The sequence below is a fragment of the Typopeltis vanoorti genome, chromosome 17 (assembly GCF_054136105.1).
Source record: "Typopeltis vanoorti isolate ZY-2024b chromosome 17, IOZ_Tvanoo_1.0, whole genome shotgun sequence".
NCBI lineage: Eukaryota > Metazoa > Arthropoda > Arachnida > Uropygi > Thelyphonidae > Typopeltis > Typopeltis vanoorti.
In genome coordinates, this window is record NC_143565.1 from 76,064,339 (window position 1) to 76,085,897 (window position 21,559).

The 21,559-nt window shown below is 35.4% G+C and overlaps 1 protein-coding gene across 2 annotated transcripts in view; it reads right to left on the reverse strand.

The window, feature by feature from the left end:
• The window catches only part of LOC150097510 (uncharacterized), a 235,351-nt gene extending 214,167 nt beyond the window's left edge, over positions 1-21,184 (reverse strand). The window contains exon 1 of one of the 2 annotated variants that reach the window (XM_090407294.1): positions 21,102-21,184. In XM_090407294.1, coding sequence (XP_090263420.1) covers positions 21,102-21,170 — 69 coding nt within the window. In that variant the 5' untranslated portion in view covers positions 21,171-21,184. The remainder of the gene's footprint in view (positions 1-21,101) is intronic. The other variant, XM_090407295.1, reaches the window with a different exon arrangement.
• Positions 21,185-21,559: the final 375 nt, after the last annotated feature.

The following is a 21,559-nucleotide window of genomic DNA, read 5'->3' on the forward strand; positions in this document are numbered from 1 at the left end:
ATCCTGTTGAAATATAAATGTTCATTATCTTGGAAAAGATCACGTGTGGAAGGCTTCAGTTTTTGGTTCAAGTATTTCATTTATGTATTTTTGGGCATTTATATTCCCATTAATCATGCAAATTCTACCCACACCTTTTGATGTCATACAATCCGAGATCATAACACTAAGTGGGTGTTTCACAGTAGGTGTAATGCAATCAGGATGCAAATCTTCTTCGATTCTTCTCCTTACATATTTTATGCCATCACTACCAAACAGGGAGATTTTGGTCTCATCACTCCAAATAACACTGACCCATTGTTCTGCTGTCCAGTTAACACTGGTTTTAGCCAGTTTAATCTTATCAACCTTTGTTTGAGATATAAAAATGGCTTTTTTTTTGTGGAATTCTAGCATTTAGACCAAATTCCTGCAGTCTGTGCCGAACAGTCCTTGCACTCAACTTCACATTGTATTGCGCCATTTTATCTTGTATACACCCAGATGTATTTCTTCTGTCATGTAGGCACAGTCTCTCAATTCTTCTATCATCACTTGCTGTTGTGCACCTTTTCCTGCTTTTACCAGTCTGGTTTTGTAGCGACTGAGTCTCCTTATACCTTTTCAAAAATTTAGAAATGCCACCTTTGGTTACGTTTCCACCAATTTTTCTTCTAATTTCTTCATAACTGTAGCCTTGTTCACTTAATAGTACTATTTTACATCACTTTCTGGGTGACCAGTCAACTCTTTGCGCCATTTCTTTAATTTTATTACGTTTTACAAGTTCACTAAATAAAAGACAAAAAAAAAAAAACCCAACTTGAAAGCAATCACATAACACACTGACAAATGTCCTCCTCTCAGCTCCAATACATGATATCAATAGCTGAATCCTACTGTGACCTTATTGGCTCATTGCCAAAACAAGATGACACCTGATTAGCTCTCTTGATTAAATTATCTTTCCATTGATATATAATTTTATGGAATTACACCAAAAAAAAGTAGTGTTATGAGTCAAACCTCAAAAATACACTTTTTCCAAAAGATTTCCACAATTTTGGCCACTAAATTGTGGAAATATTATATGTGTAAATATGCAGCTACAATCCAAAGATCAACTGGTGCACATTCTGTTTGATCACATCAAAACTTTTGTGGCCAAACTCAAACTTTGGGAGACATAACTCACAAAAAAAGACTTAACTCATTTTCAGCTTCTCGCTGAGTCCAACTGTTTGTCTCTTGATGAATACACTACAAAATTAGCCATGTTGCAAAGTGTGTTCGAAGAGAGATTTAGTGATTTTCGTAACCAGCAGTCTTCTTTAGATTTATTTTCAATGCCATTCAGTGTCAATGCTGCCGAAATGCCAGGATCAGTACAAATGGAGCTGCTTGAACTCCAAATCAACTCTTCTTTGAGAGAAAAATTATTCAATGTGCCCTTGCTTACATTTTACAAAGACTACATTTCTGAGGATGCATTCCCTAATCTTTGCCGGCATGCTTTTAAGATGTGCACTTTGTTAGGAAGCACATACTTATGTGAGCAGTTCTTCTCCAGAATGAAGCATGTGAAGTCCAAGACAAGAACTCAGATTACAGACCAACATCTCGAGAATACTCTGTGCATAGAGACTTCCAACATTGATGCCAACATCGACAAGCTGGTTAAGGAAAAACATTGCCAAATTGCCCATTGACATTGTAAAAAATGAATGTTTTCTTCATTAAATTATCTTTTTTCAAGTATTGATTGTATTTACTTATCATTAATCCGACTCCTACCTATGCTCTTAAAGCTGAGTTTGTTTATTTTTATAGGATTTTATGCAAAGTATCAAATGCACCACATTCCATGTGAATCTGGAAAGCATCTTACAATTCTAAATACTGCAGTATAGCTTAGTGGCCTGTGGGCTTCACTGAAATTTTTAATGCAGCCCGCACTGTCTGAAAGGTTGAAGACCCCTGATGTAGATGATAACTGTACTGAGAAAACTTTGAATCAGTAAACTTTATATTTTCTTCAATTGTATCTCTTGCTTTCTCTTTATTAGCATAAGTTAGTTCTCCATAATCCATAAACTCTTCTGAGCCTGAAGAGTTTTCATTTGATGATACACAGCCTTTTCTCCATCTTTACATATTTTATTACTTCTTTTTCTTTTAGATGTAGTTCTTTTTTTAATTTTTTTGGTTTATCTTCAATATTTTTTTATTAATTCTTCTTTCCATTTTGTTGATCTCGCCTGCATATTAAGTTCTTTCAGTTGTCTTACTCGCTTTTCTGTTTCTTCTCCAGTAAAGAGGTGACTATTTTTACATTTCGTTGTGTACCCCTTCAGTTGTTATATTAGGCTCATTATTGGTAATTTCAACCGATGTTCCATCAGTATTTGGCTGAAAAAGTTGCTCCTGCAGATCTGGAATTTTGGGGTTAATTTCTAATTGATTTGGTCACACACTTTTTTGTGATTTTACCAAGTGTAGTTTGCTTAAAAGTGCTGTCTTTACTAGACTGAATTGGAAGATCTGGGAACTCTTCATTATGCCTCTCTGATATATATATGGTGTTCTAATTCGCTCTACAGGAGCTCCCACTTTTTCCGTGAAAGTTCTAAAAGGACAGGCGTTAACACAGTGTTCAGAACTTTCGCATTTCTGACAGGGTTTGAGGCACTGATTAGCGATATGTCTGATCTCCATGCAGTTGAAACATTTAGATTTGGGGTAGTTACCACCTAAGTGATCGTATGAACCACAAAGCAGGCATTGACGTTGGACTCCCGGATAGTTTACCATAACTCAGGTTGTACCGATGTTGACAAAATTAGTTAAGGGGATCTTCATATCCATTGTGAAAGTGACATCACCAGAAAACTAATTTGGATCTTCACTTGACAAACCCTTTCATATTGTATTACTAATCTTACCCCATTTTGAAAATGTCTGTATAAGAATTTCATTACTATTCTCTATATATTCCATTGGAAATCTTTCGATTTTTACTGTTTTCACCTGGCTCCTGACCATTACAGGAATAACTGTGCTGCCTTTGAAAGTAAAACCCTGTAATAGTTTGTCCCTTGTTTCCACATCTTTAACTACAATTAAATATTTCCTTCTGCCATAAGCGGTAAAAGAATAAATCTTGTTTGCGCCGACTATCTCTTTTAAAACCTTAGTTACCCATCTTGCTTTTTCACATCCGGGAATTTCGATCCCTAGAGTCCGCACTCTTGGAGGAATTAGTACCATTATCTCAAGTGGGAAAAAAGACTATAACCTCTGCATTTAATTAGGAAAAAAAAAGAACTTTCAGTCGTAAGACTGAGAATAAAATAATCCCGTGATACAGAAATAATTCTATACCACCAGCAGATGTTTGTTTGAGCTACTATAAACGGCAGCCGTGATACCGCTAAAAGTAATCCCGTAATGCATATATTAACTGCACTACCAGCAATCCTAATATTTATTAAAAGAAACCAGTGCTAGTGGGGACGAAACCACCACTAGCACCAGTAAAATAAATTAAAGTGAAAAATAAACAAAAGAAAACCAAAGTACTTATCTTGCCAAAAACTGAGATCTCGTCAGTGGGAGCCAGAACCAGAGGTGATACCAAGGTTGAAGCAATGCAGAAGTCATATTATATTTCCATATGCTGGTTGCCAAAAGGTGTCACACCTTATTATTAAATTACTCTGGATTAGAGAAAGATGTTGGAAGTTTTTTTCACTTGATCAGACTAATAAATTATATTTAGTTTAATCCTTTATCCAAGTGTAAGCAAACAACGTTTGCACAAGGAGACATGCTTTGCATTATGGGATACTAAGAAAAGTGATCAGAACTGAGTCCACCTTTGCCATGAGTTGCCCCAATCCAGAAGATACTTCAGGCACAAACTTTGTTTGCTTACACTTGGATAAAGGATTAAACTAAATATATAATTTATAGTCTAACCAAGTGAAAAAAAATTTTCAACATATTTCATCTCTATAAAGCAATTTTTTACTCTGAGTGTTTATTAATTACACAAGAGTTTAATTCCAACTGGTGCAATGACTTTTAACTATTTCTTTTAGAGTCCAGAAAATTATTGACCGAAGACCAAATAAAAAAATATATACATTTAATGAAACTAAAACATAATATACATTTACATAAAATTGCATAAATAACTACAAAATCAACTGGATCCAAGGTCTTCTAAAATAAGTCTACACTTTAGAGATTTTCTTATCCAAAAAAATTAAAAGCATTCATTCTCTGACTCATTCTATAACTGGTTTGTTTAACATATATGCAATCATGTCTACCAGACTAAAAGCTTTGTTGTTGTTCACACAACAACAAAATGCTCATCAGAGTCTATTTTCTTGTTAGGTCCTTTCTGAAAATATTAAATTTTTTTCTTCTTTTCCATGGAATCCTTTTTTTATCTCTCTCTCTCTTACGTAGGATACAATATTATTCCTCCTGTTTCACTGAAGTATAAATATTCTTACCTCTCACAGTTCAATTTGACACACAATTCATTTATTTTTGTACCAGAGAAAGAAGTTCCTTCTACTACTTCATAAACAAGATATCTAAGTTGAACTCTTCATGTTAAGCCACTTGACAGTTTCAGATTTCACCAATTCCACTGCTTTTTCCAATATGATAATAAACAGATCTGGAGTCCTTAAGACAGAAGACGAAACTTTTCGTTCAGCATTTCCTCGAATATTGAATTAGAATGTCAACTCCAAATATCTTCTTTTATTTATTAAAAACTTGTTAACAGTCTCAACTCTTCCAGTTTAAAGATTCATAGCACTACGATTCCTTTTCAGAATCTTCTGTTAATATCTCCCAATTGTCATGTTTTCTTAAAAACTTCCTAAGAACATAATTCTCTGGCTGCCATCCTCAAATTTCTATTCTCTCTCTCTCTCTCTGTACTTGTTTTCCTCATTACCCTGATACTAAATGTTCTCTCTCTATTAGCTGTCAATCACCCATCAATCTCCTTGGCGAGCATGCACACTCCATGTAAATGGCAAGTGAGAAGTTATATATGATGGCTGACATGTTTTCCCCGTTAGCATAAACAGAATGTCTAAACAAACCACCATAAACATCCCAACACTTAACAATTTTAAATTACAATAAAAATTTGAAAGTAATACAACTATCAGAATCTAGGTAAGTATATCAATTTCACATGGTTTACATTTCATTTCGACAATAATAATACCAATAACAGACACATTGCAAGTGCCGATATACGTGTTATGAAACCAAAACTAATAATATACTAACAAAATAATAAATAACTGTAAAAATATTTGGTCGATTGGTGGAGCCTCTGCTACTAATGGCTCAGTTAAGTAAGTTTGAACGCGGTTAGTAGTGGGAAGGGGTCCAATCGTTCGATGCTGTTGGAACATTCTCCCTCGATGAGTCTTTGGACTCCCTGGAGGTGTCAAATAAATAATAATAATAATTTTAAATTGTGATTATTTTCACAGTATGACTTGAATGTATTATCAGAAGGCTTACAATGACAAATAATTAATACATCTGACCAGATCTCAAATAAACATCTAGAGTTAAAAAGCTAAAAAAATTGTGGCTGGGTGTTCCTATGTCCTGCAAGGTTCATCACTTGTATTAAACTAAAGAGCAACCTGCAATAAACTTGTGTATTAAAAAAAAAAACCTCTCACCTAGTGAGTTAATAAAAAATTGGAGTCATTATACAGGTTGCCTATAACTCAATATGTTTCACTTTAAAAGGATGAGGATGACTAAGGCCAAGAAAATAATGTCTACTTCTCCCTAATAGTCAAAATACAAACAAAAGCACATGAAACTTCCCAACCATGTTGGGAAGTTTTGCATAGAATGGGTGAAGATAGGGAAAGAACAAGAGGTTATCTCACGGCTGTATAAGAAGAGTGCGAGCAAGGAAGTGAGGAGTAGGTTTTTTGCATAATGAGTGATAGGAATGCATTGCCCTAAAGTGTAGTGAGTGCAGAGACAGTGAACATATTTAAAGTGGGGTATGATAAACTATGTGTGTAACAATGGGGACCTCCCACAATGAGCCTTTTGACTCCTGGAGGTTTTCTAATAATAATATCATTGGGTGGTAGTAGACAGAGTTGAATTTAGAGGACATATTACTAAGGTAGCTCATAAGATTACTTGACTATTGAAGAACACACTAACAAGTAGAGATAAGGAAGTTATAATTCTTCTTTATAAGGCCTAGATACATCCACATCTGGATTACTGTGCTCAGGTCTGGTTTCCTGGGGATGAGAAAGTGGTGGAGAGGATTCAGAGGCGAGCAACTAAGATGGTGAATGGACTGTGGAATGTTCCCTATAAGGACATTAATGTAAGGGTGTGTGTGTGAATTGCAGAAGTTGGCAATAAGCAAAAAAGGGATATGACAGAAACATTTAAGTTACTTTAAGGGTTTTAAAGAATCAATGCAGGGAAAATTATTATTATTATTATTATTATTATCTCATCTTCCTTATACCCTCTTTTACCTTGCGGTGTCGAGAGTCCATTGATCATCGGACCTCACTCCGTTTACAGGATAAGGTGGTCAGCCTTATGCCCCGGTGTATCCTATGGCCTGTAGTGTTGAGTTCTCAAGGTCAGTTTGCCTGCTTTGCGGGATGAAAAACCCCAGAATAAACTGGGGAAAAAACCCAGCTGTCCACACCTAAGACTGGCTAACTTGGCTATGGCTGAGGAAGATCCTTCAGCTCCTCACGTCACCGACGGGAATCGAACCTAGGACACTCCTTCCCCAGGCATATGGTTGCGAAGCGCATAGGCACTAGGCTAACCGCGTGGACTATTATTATTATTATATTATTATTATTATTATAATTATTATTATTGTTCCGGGCAACTCCAAGGAGTCGACAGACTCGTCGAGGTAGGCCCTAACATCATGTCAAGAACAACTATTCGACATTCACACAGTATCTATCATACCTTACCTTGAACTCATTCACGGTCGTAGCACCCACAACAGACTCTGGAAGCTTATTCCACTCATTCACTACTCTCCAAGTAAAAAACCTAGCTCTAACACCCTTGTCAACCACGCTCTTGCCCAGCTTCCATGCATGGCCCCTAGTCCTCCCACCACCAGTCATATTTTCAAAAATATCTTCTGGATCAATCTTATAGAAACCCTTCAGTAATTTGAATGTCTCAATCATATCACCCCTCCTTCGCCTATCGTCCAATTTCTGCAACCCACAAATCTTCAACCTATTCTCATAAGGTTCATTCCACAGACCTGCTATCATCTTGGTCACTCGTCTCTGGATCCTCTCCACTTCCTCCCCATCACGAAGAAACCCTGGTGCCCATAACTGGGTACAGTAGTCCAGATGGGGCCTTATCAAGGCTCGATACAGAGGAACAACAACTTGTTTGTCTCTGCATGTTAAAGTAAAATGTTTGGCTAGAGAGGGAAAGACATGAGGTCATCCCTGGAAGTTGACTAGAAGTGTGATTATTAGTAGTATGAGGACTAGATTTTTTGCTTGGAGAGTTGTGAATGAATGGAATGGGTTGCCAGAGTCAGTTTAGTGCTTTGTCTATTAATGGTTTCAAGTGGAAGTATGACAGACTGCGTGGATAGTTTGGATCTCACACAATGAGTCTTCGGACTGTATGGAGGCCTGTACAATAATAATAAAAATCACGATAATAATATCACGATTTGCTTCACTAGAAGTGATGTTACTGGTTGACTGTGATAAAGATATGTTTTTTTGATGTTAGGAATAGTCCTTTGTGAATTTTGATTATGAAGGCTTTTAAAATAGTTATTGGTATGACCATTTTGGGACTGCTGTGCATATTTTAATGTCCAAGGATATGTTGATTTTCATGACTTTAAAAGGTGTTTGGTGATGTACTCATGGTTCTTGGTATCACCATTAATGGCTAGTGCAAATAGCTTGTTTTTTTGTTTTTTTTGTTTGGTTTTTGTTGTTATTTTCTCTTTTTATAAAGGTTTATTTTACTAATTAGCTTTTGTTCCTTTCTTTTATACTAAGGGGTATTTTACTGCTGATATTTGTTTGTACATGCTTTTTTTTTGTTTGTTTGTGCTGTCATTGTTTTTATTATTGTTACATGTTTCACTTTTGTTTTGTTATGTGGTATTTTTGGTGTTTGTATATACAGGGCGTTTCAGAAGGAATAGTAAATATTTTGGAAGGTGGTAGTATTGATTATTCTGAGTAAAAAAGTTCACACGAACATGTCCAAGTGTCAATGGATGCGGAGATACAGCTGTTTGAATCTGGCACATAACCTATTTTGAGAGGTATTAAAGAATGATAAATGACTTATTGTTTGTATTTATTAACTGTCTGAATGATAATAAACACAAATCATTGACAAATACTGTAATTTACAGTTCATAACAAATGTTCAAAAATTCCACTGCCAACCTCAATGCACTTTGCAACTCTTGTGGTAACAGTACAAGTTGTTCCGAGGTCGCCATTACATTCTTTTATTGAGGGCAGAATTATCCATAATGTCAGCAATCAATTTGTCTCTTGTATTCACCTTTTCTTTGTATACTTCACTTTTTATCCATTCAGAAACAAAAATCTAAGGAAGTGAGGTTTGGAGACCTCGGTGGCCAATGAATGGGACCACCACAGCCAATCCATCATTCAGGAAAGTTCGATTTTCGATATTGTGTCACATGACAATGATAATGTGCAGGAGCTCCATTATGCTGAAAGAGCATACCAATCCTTGTAGCCAAGGGAACATCCTCCAATAGTAGTGGAAGTTTGTTTTGCAGAAACTGTAGATAAATAGGCCCTGTAAGACAATTTGGTAATACAACAAACCCAATCAAGTGACTGTGCATCATACCGCACCAAACATTTACAGAGAAGCAATGTTGGAAATTTGTTTCTACAGTGGTATGTGGATTTCATCAGACCACTGCCAGTTATGGTGTTGTTGATACTGTCACAGGTAAAAGTGGCTTCACGGTGAACAGTATTAATGGAATTAATCAGTGATTAGCATTTATCCATTGACAAAATTCCAATCAACTGCCTTTATCTCCTGCAGAAGGTGTTGCACTGACTGTGAAATAGATACAAATCTTGCTCACATAATGTTTGCCATACTCTTGTATTATTATTATTCGGGACATTTCCAAGGAGTCCGAAGACTCATCGCAGGAGGACACCTACTGTACAACTCTCCGTCTCCACCACTGAGCACCGAACCTCTACTACTATCATCTACATCAACGCCATCTACCGCTCACCACCACCACATCTAGTATTTTTTATATGTAAATTGCTGTGTTCTGATTTGTCTGTATGAGGGATGAAAAAATAGGAGTTTCCAGGATAAAAAAATCCTGCCAACTCCGTATGAGATCGGCTAACTCACCTTCAATTTAAAGAGTCCATATAAAGATTCCTCCCGTCATAACGAGAATCGAACTTAGGCCTTTTCTAATCGAAGGGTGCAATGTACCGTCGTTCTTCCAACTGCACTACGGAGGCTATAATTGTATGTGGACACCAATATGTGCAAAAATTCTCTGTGGCTTGTAGTAGGACTACATTCTACCAACTTAATAATGTTATTATTATCATTATTACATGACACCTCCAGGGAGTCCAAAGACTCATCCAGGGAGGGCACCCACTCTACAACTCTCAGTCTCCACCAACCGCAACTACTTTCATCATCTACACCAAAGCCATCTACCGCTGACCACCACCATCACTAGTATTTTCACAGACAATCACAAACATCCATGCTGTTGGATCCTACTTCGTCTCAATCTATACTTTGGATCCGACATGTTAGTAACTATGATGTTCTTAAACAAAATAAGTTGCTAGTTGGTTTCTAATTCAAATATAGAGAAAATTTATATTTAAAGACTGCGCCACTCTATATCTGAATTAGTTCAATAATTGAAGAAAAATCAACCTTCAACTATTTCTCCTTAAAATATATACTGGCCGAGTATATTTAACTCACTTAATTTACCCGCTTTGGTTTGAATATTTTATGAATGGTGCAGTAAAAGAGATTCAGGCAAAATACATCCTTTGATTAACAAAAACAAACATTTAATTTAGAATCACAAATTTTACACTTCAATTCAAATCAGTAATTAAGATATCACAAACATTTTAACTTCTCTGATAAGTACAATCATACAAACTCAGACAATGGTAAATCTGTTATCTCTAGTACAGTCTTCTTGCAGTTCCTTAAGTTCCAAATACAATAAAATTTGCAGTAACACACCTCTTCACAAACAAACACTTTTAATTTTACACTTCAGTTAATTCTCACCAATAGTTACTGTTAATATAAGGAAATTCTAGGATGAAACTCACACACTTCTCTGTATAGAAATATTAATGGTTGGAATAATCTTACCAATAATCTTTTTTCTTCATCTACTTATACGTACACTTTTTATAACTGTAAACACTTTGAACAGTATATGGCACTCATTAAATAAATCTTCTAAGCAATAACTGAATTAATCGTCAGTCACTAAACACATAAACAAACGTTCTTGCATGAAATACTACTGATCGCTTATGAATTAAGGCAAATACACAATAATTCCTTAACTTGAGGTTTTATATGCACAGCTGTTCATTCTTCCTGCATTCATTTAATTCTTTAGGCAACATATTTTTAAGCACAGTTAACGGTAAACTTCAACTTTACAGCCTCTACTATTCGCTAATAACTCCGTGCTTTGCTTCAAGGTTCTGTATGTCCTTGAAAGGTCGGCCCTGAAATTGAATCTCAACTCAAGTATTGCTAGTCTATTTAGTAGTCACTCAGCTGTCTTCCGTAGCTATAATTGTTATTCTACAACTTATTAGCTAACCGCCTCTCGACTAGTAGACTTTATTTAGCTGCTTGAGTGACTTGCCGACTCGGTATTATCGCACTGTGATTCCCAAATGCCGAATGCTCCGATTCCAACCTAATGCCAATCCTCTCCTTTCTCTCTCTCTTAATTAATCTATAATTTCAGTGTTCATCACTTATACATCCGTTCTTCCCGCCTAAATTATTCTTGTGATTTTTTTCTAAAACTCTTTTCAATAAACCTTCTCCTCACGTGGTGTTCCAAAACGTGCTCGCTCACTTACATACGTCTCCATGACAACCAAACAAAATATAATAAAATTGAGGTATTGCATAATGCTAAACTTCTACAAATAGGAATAAATAAAGAATATTTACATTTCAATTAATGCGCAGTTAAATTATCAAATACAAGTTCTTATAATATTAATATAGTAATGAATAAAATAGCTTAATAATATTTAACACAGTCTTTTCATTATTAATACATATCTTTGATTAATTAATTAAATATTAGATAAAATTAAAGGTAGTTATATGAATATTAAATTATAAACAAGTGAATTACATTAAATAATATTTACAAGTCTAGCCTATGTGATGGAAGATCATGTTGGATTCCGAAACAAATAATAACTACTCCAATCTCTATATAATCAGAATCCAACAATGCCCACAGCGGGATTCGAACCTGCGGCCTTTTGCCTGGAGAGTGGATACACTAACCACTTGACCAACCAGGCCGGGAATGTGTTCCACTTTTTATTATTATCTGAGACCTCCAGGGAGTCAAGGACTCATTAAGAGAGAGGTTTTTTCATTCACACTAAATGCACTTACTACCCACTAAAGGCAAACTATTCCATTCACTAACTGATCTGTGAGGAAAAAACCTCTCTTCACACTCCATTTTTTTTTTTTTTAATGATACTATCCAAGTATCAACTCGTCTCTTTCTTGACTGTGAACAAACTTAACTTCCATGGATGCCCCCGTGTTCTCTCCCCACCTTCCACATAACGAAAGATTTCATCATACGATATCCTATAACACCTATTTAAAAGTTTACAGACCTCTATCATATCACCTCTCTTTCTCCTATTAACCAGAGTCTGTAATCCATATACTCACAATCTGTCCTCATAATCTAAATCCCATAATCCAGATATAATCTTTGTAACTCTTCTTTGCACCCTTTCCATAGCTTCTTTATACCCTTGGAACCCAGGAGACCAAATCTGCACACACATAGTTCATGCATAATTCATCCACATTTTGTTCATTTCCACATTCATAAGAAATATGACTGCTGGGAACAGTACCAGTCTCACGCAGTTTGTTGTATACACTAGCAAATACTATTGAATCCGGTACTCTGCAGTTAGGAAACCGTAGATGGTATTCTCTATAAGCAGCAACAACACTTCCATTACAAAAACCACAAACAAACATCATATTAGCATCTGTAAAGATATGTGACATTCTTAACACTTCTAACATGAAATTGCATCAGGTTATAACTGCTTCTTGGTCACATCTGATTTGGAGAGCGGCGAGCTGGTCACTTGATCTATGGAGAGCTGCATGCACATTGGGGCTGTGCATGCCAGTTTCAAATAGCTGTATCTCTTCATCCATTGACAACTGGATACATGTTCATAATTTTTTTACTCAGAGTAATCGATACTACCACCTACCAAAATATTAACATTCCTCCTGAAACACCCCATATATATATATATATAATTTATTTATTTTGAAACTTGATATTTTTTTTATATGCATAGTGTTTCAGAAGGAATTTCTGGTAGTTAATCAGTTAATGTGACACAAAATATGGCCCACTGGAGAGAAGCAGCTGTTGTATACTATTATCTTCATTCATATCAGAATTCAATAATGTAAAAAGAGTGGCAATTCACTGAACAGCTGATCTGTAGGCCATGATCAGATAAATCAAATGAGTTTCACTTCATGAAATTCTTGATATGTAACCCCAATGGAGTATAGGACACTATGGTAGTAAAAATGCAAACTCAGAATTAGTAACAGTATTGATAATTTTCCCAACAAATCAGGATGTTATTTGTCAGGACTCCAATACTGTCAGATCTTATATTTGTCTTCTAAGGTACTGCAAATTGCATCAATCTGCTTAGAACTTAAGTCTTCTGGGTCTTTTTCCTGTCATCCAGGAATCATAACTGTTCTCCTAACCTCTCCTGTCCCATTCTGTTTAGGTATAACCACACCACCTTAGATTAATTTTACTCACACATTCTGGAATGCTAATGTGATTTTATTATGATTCTGCTACTGATGTTATCTGTTAACTCCTGTAATTTTTCTCAGAACTTTTGTTATCTTTTATCTCTAGCTCTGGAATATTTTATTTGTGACAAATTTCTGATCCAGGTAATGCATTCCAACCACCCACCACTCATCATGCAAAAAATCTATTCCATACTCTCTTACTCACATCCTCCATACACAGATTCCATGGATGACCTCTTGTTCTCCTGTTCTCCATACTTTCTATGAAAAATTTCATGTACAGTAATCTGGTAATTAATTCCTACCAACTTATATGCCTTGTTCATATCTTCCCCTCCTATTCACTAGGTTTTGCAATTTGCATTCTCTCAATCTGTCCATTCGTGTTGCACTTTAATAGAATAACTTACAGTACACACAGAAATAATTAAACCTTTAAACCTGTTGTTTAATTATTTCTCTTTGTACTGTAAGTTATTCTATTAAAGTGCAACATGAATGTAAATCAGCAACTAAACCTAAATACTCAATATGTCCTCATACTTCACATTCCAGATACTAGAAACTGATTTAGTCAATCGTCGCTGAATCCTCTCCAACAACTCATCATGCTTTTGAAAACCAGGTGACCAAATCTGTGCACAGTGATCCATATGTGGCCTGATCAAAGCCTTGTACAATGGAACCATAATATCCTTACTTCTACATGTCAATGTTCATCGCATCATTCCCATAATCCGTTGTGTTGTCCTCAGAATTTTTGCAAAATAATACATGAAATTTCAAGTCCCTAACCATCATCACTCCCAGATCTATCATCTCTTCCATCTTCTCTAAGACATCCCCACCAATCCTATGTATGCTCTGCATCCCATCTTTGATTGCCAAATTTTAAAATCTGATACTTTGCTATATTAAACTGACATCCCTGTCTTTATATCATCTGCATATAACCATTTAAACACTTTCCAATGAAGCAAAGTATAAGGTTTTAAAATTTGACAAGGATCCCACCACTAGTGACTTTACTCTTCAGGGATATCACTCCCCCATACACAACCTGCTGATACCTATCAGACAGCCCATCTCCAATTGAACATACTAATTTACCATCCAATGCCATCTATTCTAATTTAACTACTAGCTCGTCAAGTGGCAATCGTCAAAAGGCCTCTGGAAAATCTAAATATACCAATGTATATGCATCCCTCCTTGTCCAATGTATTTATCACCTTTTATAATAAGCAAGCAGATTGCTAACACATGATCTTCCTTTAGCAAACCCATGCTGTCCATTAAAGAGAACAAGTTCTGAATCTTTTTCCTCATTAGCTTCTCCAACACCTACATCACAACTCCAAGCAAGCAGATTGGTCTATAATTCAAAGCCTTGGTCTTATTACCCCCTTCATGAAGCTTAACAATTTTTCTCTCTTTCCACTGCTTTGGAACTTGGCCAATCTGAGACTCATGTTAAAAAGGTAAGCTAAAGCTGTTGTTAACTCCCTGGAACATTCCCTCAAGACATGTGGTGATATATGTTGAATTGGATTTAAACAGTATTGATGTGTACACAGATTGATAAGAAAATAACTATTTATTAACTAAAAAGTTAATATTTCGCTGGTAATATATCCAGCATCTTCAGAGCACACAAACAAAGTGTTACAAAGGCGAGAAAACCACATTCTGGTGTAACAGTGGGGCTAGTATAAGTAATTGCAGCATGCAACACAAGACTAAAGTCTTAATACGGTGTCATGTAAGTTAAAAAAAAAAAAAAAAGTAGTCCAAAGTTTTGAAAAAAATATATATTAGTCCAAATAGTGGTCCTTGAAAGTTCTGAAAAATAGTAGTCCAAAGTTTTGAAAAAAATAAAATAAATAAATATTAATTTGGTCTTAGGATGACTGTCTCCCAAATCTTTGGTAGTTTATACAGCCAGTCATACTTGTTAAGGTTTGGAACAGTGGCAGCCAGTGAAAATTTTAAGTGGGGGTGCTGCATATACAAAAAAAAAAAATAATAATAAAATAAAATAAATAATTTTTTTTTCCTAATCAGTAACCAATTTATTAATAAATAAATTTACATATTAAAAATTGCTTTAATAAAAATATTTCACCCTCAACACGAAAAAACACCAATAATAAAAGTTTCATATCTCACAGAAATAACACACGAAAGCATATGATACACTGCTCAAATGAGCAGTGTCAGAATGACTTGTAACGTACAATCACAAGCGCAAACGAATATCGTCGAGACCGGCTGCAATTGGTCGAATGCATTAATTCCAACACTGCGTTAGATCGCAGTGTATTTGTTTCGTAATCTAAAGCATTAATCGAACAAATCCAATTATTAATATTTAATCACTGTCGAAACATAAGCTGTAACCTTTAACATGTTGTATTGCATTTATATAATGTTGTAAGCATTGTTATTATTTATAAACACAAACAAAATTTAAATTTTTCATTTTTTCCTTGGGGGTGCTGCAGTGTTGCAGTGCTTATGTACGGGGCGCCACTGGTTTGGAGTAGGTTTTAAGGCTTCTGTTAATTCCAGGAACAACCTCTCTGACTTGTAGAAGCTTCTGTGCAGTACTTTTGTTTTTTTCCAATTGATCCTGGGCGCCGGAGTATCCAAAGCATGGTCTGCCAGACCCGACTTGCCATAGCGAAAGTGTGCCAGATATATTTTTTGTGTTCACTGAGGCGGATGTCCACAGTTCTTCCTATCTGGCCATAGTAGGCTTGATGACAAGAACAGGGCACTTCACAGACTCCTGGATGTGATAAAGGAGTGAATCTGTCCTTAGATGAACAGATGAGAGTTGCCAATTTCACATAAGGTTTAAATATGGTGCGCAGTTGGTGTTTGTTAAGCACCCTAGATATCTTTTCAGATGTGTCTTTAATGTATGGGATGGTGATAGTTTTGTTGCAGTCTTCTGTGGTAGATAATGGGGGGGATTTCTGGATAGCATTTAGTATTTTATCTATCTTATGGGGATTATAGCCATTGGTTAGGAAGGTGTGATGCAAGTGAGAAAGTTCAGCAGCGAGAGCAATGTCATTGGAACAGATTGCTCTAGTTCTAAGTTAGTGTTTTTAAGATGCCATATTGTTGAGAAGGGTGATGGTGTGATTGTTTGTGTAAATATCTCCCTGTATGTGTGGGTTTTCTATAAACCGAAAATGATAAGGAATCTTTTGGAAGACGTGTGATCAGTGTGTCCAGGAAGGGCAGGCACTCATTGGCTTCTAGTTCCATAGTAAAGTGGATTTTAGGGTGCTGACTATTTAGATGCACTAAAAATGTATTCAATGTGTCTGAGCCAAGTGGCCAAATAGCAAACACATCATCAACATAGCGTGGCCAGAGACTAGATTTGAGAGTAGCTGTGTAGATAGCTATTCCAGATGTTCTATGTAGAAGTTGGCTAAGGAGGGAGAGAGGGGGGGGGGGATCCCTTAGCTATCCCATCTAAATGTTTGTATATTTTCCCTTTCCATGTAAAATAACCTGCTTGTACTGTGAATTTAAATAGCTGAAATATATCAGGGGGAAATTGTGAATTTAGTAAGTTAAGTGTTTCAGTTAATGGTACATTAGTGAATAATGAGGTGATATCAAAACTCTCCATTAGGTCTGAACTATTTAAGGTGCAGTTTTCTAAAATATTTTTTAGGTGGGTAGAATTTTTAACAAAAGAGGGAGAATTGTTTGTGCCAGTGGCTAGTAGTTTGGTTAAATGTTCAGCTAGTTTATATGTAGGACTGTTTATACATCTACAATAGGGCGTAAAGGTGTGCCTTGTTTGCGAATTTTTCGGGCTCCATATATTTTGGGTGTTTTAACGTGAAAGGGGTTTGAGTTTGTTAACTGTTTCTTTTGGCCAGGAAGTGACTTTGTTCAATAACTTGCACACCTTATTCTTTTGTGAGTTGGTGGAATCTCGATCTATAATTTGATATGTTGACTGGTCTTGGAAAAGTGCGTGCATTTTGCTTTCATATTCTGTTGTATCCATTACCACAGTTGCGTTTTCTCTGTCTGATTTGGTTATTGTAATGTAGTTATTATTGTGTAGCTCTTTTAGAGCCATTATTTCTTTATGTGGGATATTATTTTTGGGAGGCTTAGAATGGATTAGGATATTGGCCACGTCTAACCTAACATTATTGGCTATTGCTGGAAGCAGGTCATATATTCCACATTCAACGGAAGTCATTATTTTGGTTTTTGGAACTTCTTTTGGAGTAATGGCAAAATTGTATCCATGACTTAATGCACTCGTGGCTTCTTTGGTTAAGGTTAATGATGATAATTTCCAACGACGGCATCTTGATGTAATTGCAGCCGAAAATTATTCATACGAACAAAACTATTCATTTAACACCTCTACTATATCTTCCTCAGTAGTTATCATTCTTCCATTATCAATGACAAACATCATCCTCCCATAATTATTCTTCCTTCTATTGGCCTTATATCAAAAACGTTCCTTAGGATTTCTTTTAACCTCATTTGCTATTGATGCTCATACTGCACTTTTACTACCCTTACCAAGCAAGTTACCTTCCTTGTTTGTTCTTTGTACTTCTCATGTCACTGATTATTGCCACTCATCTTGTGTTGCATCCACAATGCTTTTTTCTTCCAGACTGCATGCTTCACCTTTTCAGTCATCCATTTTATGCCTACTTTATATAATTTCCTGACCTTTGGAATACAATCAGTCATTGCTCCTGCCATATAGTTCCTGAGCAGGGACCAAGCAGCACTGATTTCCTTCCCATTTGATTCGTCATTCCATGATATCATTGAAAACTGCCTCCTGAGTTTGTTATAATCATCTGCCTTTAGTTCCACATATATCACTTTCTAACAAAAGTCCTGATATGGCTGGCCACCATCCAAGTGATTACTTCATGGTGACCTTTCACCAATTGGAAGATGTAACACTTCATTTACAATAATATCTTCTGATAAGATAATCAAATCTAAGACCCTCAATCCACATGTAGCCTCTGTTATGTACTGCTTAAGATAGTCTCTCAAAAACTCAAGAAAATCATTCTCTTCAGATTTTTCCTTCCAGTCTATATTACCATAACTAAAATTGCCCATAATGATCACCCTTTTCTTATAAATCAGAACAATTTGCTTAAACATTTCCTTCTCACTGCCTTCCACATTAACAGATCTATAGCAACACCCTCCTAAACATTTCATCCTGTCCACCTCCAATTCACACTATATTGCTTCAAAACCACTATCACTATTTGCTCCTTACATCTCCACCCTAGACAGGCACAACTCCTATGCCATCATCATTGGCACCTCATCTCCTTTTTTTTTGCCTTGTCTGACTTCACCGAAGACTACATATCCCTATATCTCTATTCCTGTCAGAATATAGGTCTGCCTATTTTAAGTGTCTGTCTTTTTATTTGTAATTTAAATGCCAAATTTGTTATAGCATTTATTCAATTTTGCTAACGAATCCTAAAGGTTTAAGAGTATAACATTATATGCATAAAGTAAAGATTGCAGTTGAATACTCAATTTTGATATCAGGCTTACTGTCACTTTTCTTCATCATGCATTACACAAAAACTAAGGACAGAAAGCTTAGCTATTCAGATTGTGAGAAGGAAGAAGCTAAGCAAGCCAAAGGAAATCCAATTTTTTTTTTTTTTCTACTTAGCAAGTAAGAGGAAGAATGACTGTAGAAGAAAAATTTTAATCAGTGCTGATGGTAGGAAAGTCACAGAAGCAGAAAACAAAAAACAGTGGAGTGACTAAATGAATACTTTGCAAGGGTCTACATCCAGGTAGAGATATTGCAGCTACTGATGTGACAAGCCTGATGTAAGAACTGAGTTAGATGAACTGGAGATGCTCAGGATATTGAGAAATATCAAGGTGAATATATAAATGGATTGGACGGTATGTTGACCTACGTGTTACACTAATGCACAGAAGAAATGGTGATGCTTCTAACTGGATTGTTTTTTAAGTCAGTTCTGACAATGTTCCAAAGGAGTAGAAAGGGAGCAAAATAGTTCCAATACATAAAGGAGGCACCAAGACAGAATAGCAAATAGCTCAAAAGATAGGGCAGTTATTATCCCTCCTTATAAGGTTATGATATGGCAGCATCTTGACTACTGTGCACAGATTTGGTCACCTGGGTTTCTTAGAGACGAGGAAGAGATGGAGAGGAATCCAGAGACAAGTGACCAAGATGGTGACAGGTCTGTGGAATGCCTCCCCAAATGAAACCAGATGTGTGGGTGCAAAGTTTAGTTGATAGGCAAAAAAGAGGGGGACATGATAGAAACTTATATGTTACTAGAAGGGATACTATAATATTTATACACAGGAATTTTCCAATACATGACAAATAGGGAAAGACTAGGAGTAACTCCTGGAAGGTGCATAAGTGTGGGGACTATATTTTTACATGGAGAGTAGTGAATGATTGAAATGGATTGTCAGAGATAGTTTTGAGTACACTGACAGTGGACGAGTTTAAGGAGAGGCATAAGTAATGTGTAAATAATGATTACCATGAGCCTCCTGCAATGAGTCTTCCACTCCATGGAGATGCCAATAATAATCATAACATAATAGGAATTACTTCACAAGATAAGGGGATGAACAAAGTAGATGGAGAATTTATTCTGCGAGTTGGAACAAATTGGCTGGTCATTACACATATCTTAATAGATTCAGAGGATAGTAGGGAAGCAACCACGCATCTCAAACAGCAAAAATTAAATGACATTAATGATGGCTTATTTAACCTATGAAAATAGAAATATCTATGCTTGTTGCAGTTTTCTTGGTATGGTTTTGCTTTAGTGTACATTATTATTAGATATATTTCATAACAATATACCATCTTAAATGGTATAATGGGATGCACACTCAACTTTTTTTATTCTGATCTGTTTGTACAAACAACCAACCTCAGCATATGTAAGGAAATTGAACTTGATTTGTAGTTAACAGCTAAGCAAATTATTTATCAAGTTCATATTATATTAAAATTACGTCACATTTTTTAAATATACACTACAATCATGTCATTATAATTAGTTATCTAGAGGTTAAACTAGTGTTTTTGAGGTGGGGCGTACATTACCATTTTTCTAGGTTTGTTTTAGAATAAATAATTTATGTTAGAATGTAATAAAATTAATTCTACGGCGTAAAAATTATCCGTCTTTGATCCGCCAGTGATAACTAACATGTCTGGATTGATCTGTTAAAAAAAAAAAAAAAAATCATTCTACCGTATAAGTGTGAGTGTATGTATATATTGGGTCTCATGTACCGATTTTAAATCAAATCGATATGAATAAACATATTTAGCTAATAAACGTGTTTCTGTTCGCGGTTAATTATCAAGCGCCCTGACGAGTACCAAACGCAAATTCCGATACTCTACCATAAAAGGATTAATTATACAAAAAAAAAAAAAAAAAAAAATCGCTGACGAGAAATAAATAAATGTTATCTCCACCTATTCTAATTAAATTTAAAGGACACGGACTAAATTTTAATGTATCTGCTATTTGTACTCCTGATAACTTATATTACACACATCGCATCAACTATGTACATCATTCTGTAATTTATAGTTGCAATCAAAAGCGTATAACGAACACTATATAAAATAAAATATTTAATAAAAAAAAAAAAAAAAAGAGGAAAACGGTTTTATAGCGCAGCGTACATCCGTTTCGCACCGCATACGTCACTTAAAAAGAGTCAAATTGTTAACTTTACGTAAAACCTATATTTAGTGGCCTACAAAAAATACACACATCACTAATAGCCATTATTTCAATAGAAAATAATACAAAAACTTATAAACTGTCATATTTGTTTACCTTTTCTTTTCCAACTCCTTTTTCTAACTTTTTCTTCCAATGCAATATATGATCTTTCCAGTTCGCCATGTTGTCAGCTGCTACAACAATTTCGGACGACTGGTGTTATGTAAACCAACTATGAAATAGACAAAATATTAGAGTGTATTTGAAAATTTACAAAAATACAGAATAAAACAGCAACTGCTGTTTTCTGCCATTTTCTGAAGGCTAAATGAACAATAATTGTAAGCACTTCCTTTTAATACATAAACATATTTGCAACAATAAATTTTACCTAAAAAACGAATGATCATCGATGTCAAAGAACATTGAAAGATAAGCTAATTAAAATAATAATAAAATTTCAAAAAATCTTAGTATGAATTTGTTGGCAGTGGTCTACTGAGAATCTTTTGATCATGTAATCAACATTTCAACAAATACCATGGACAACATTACCGACCGATTAGCATATC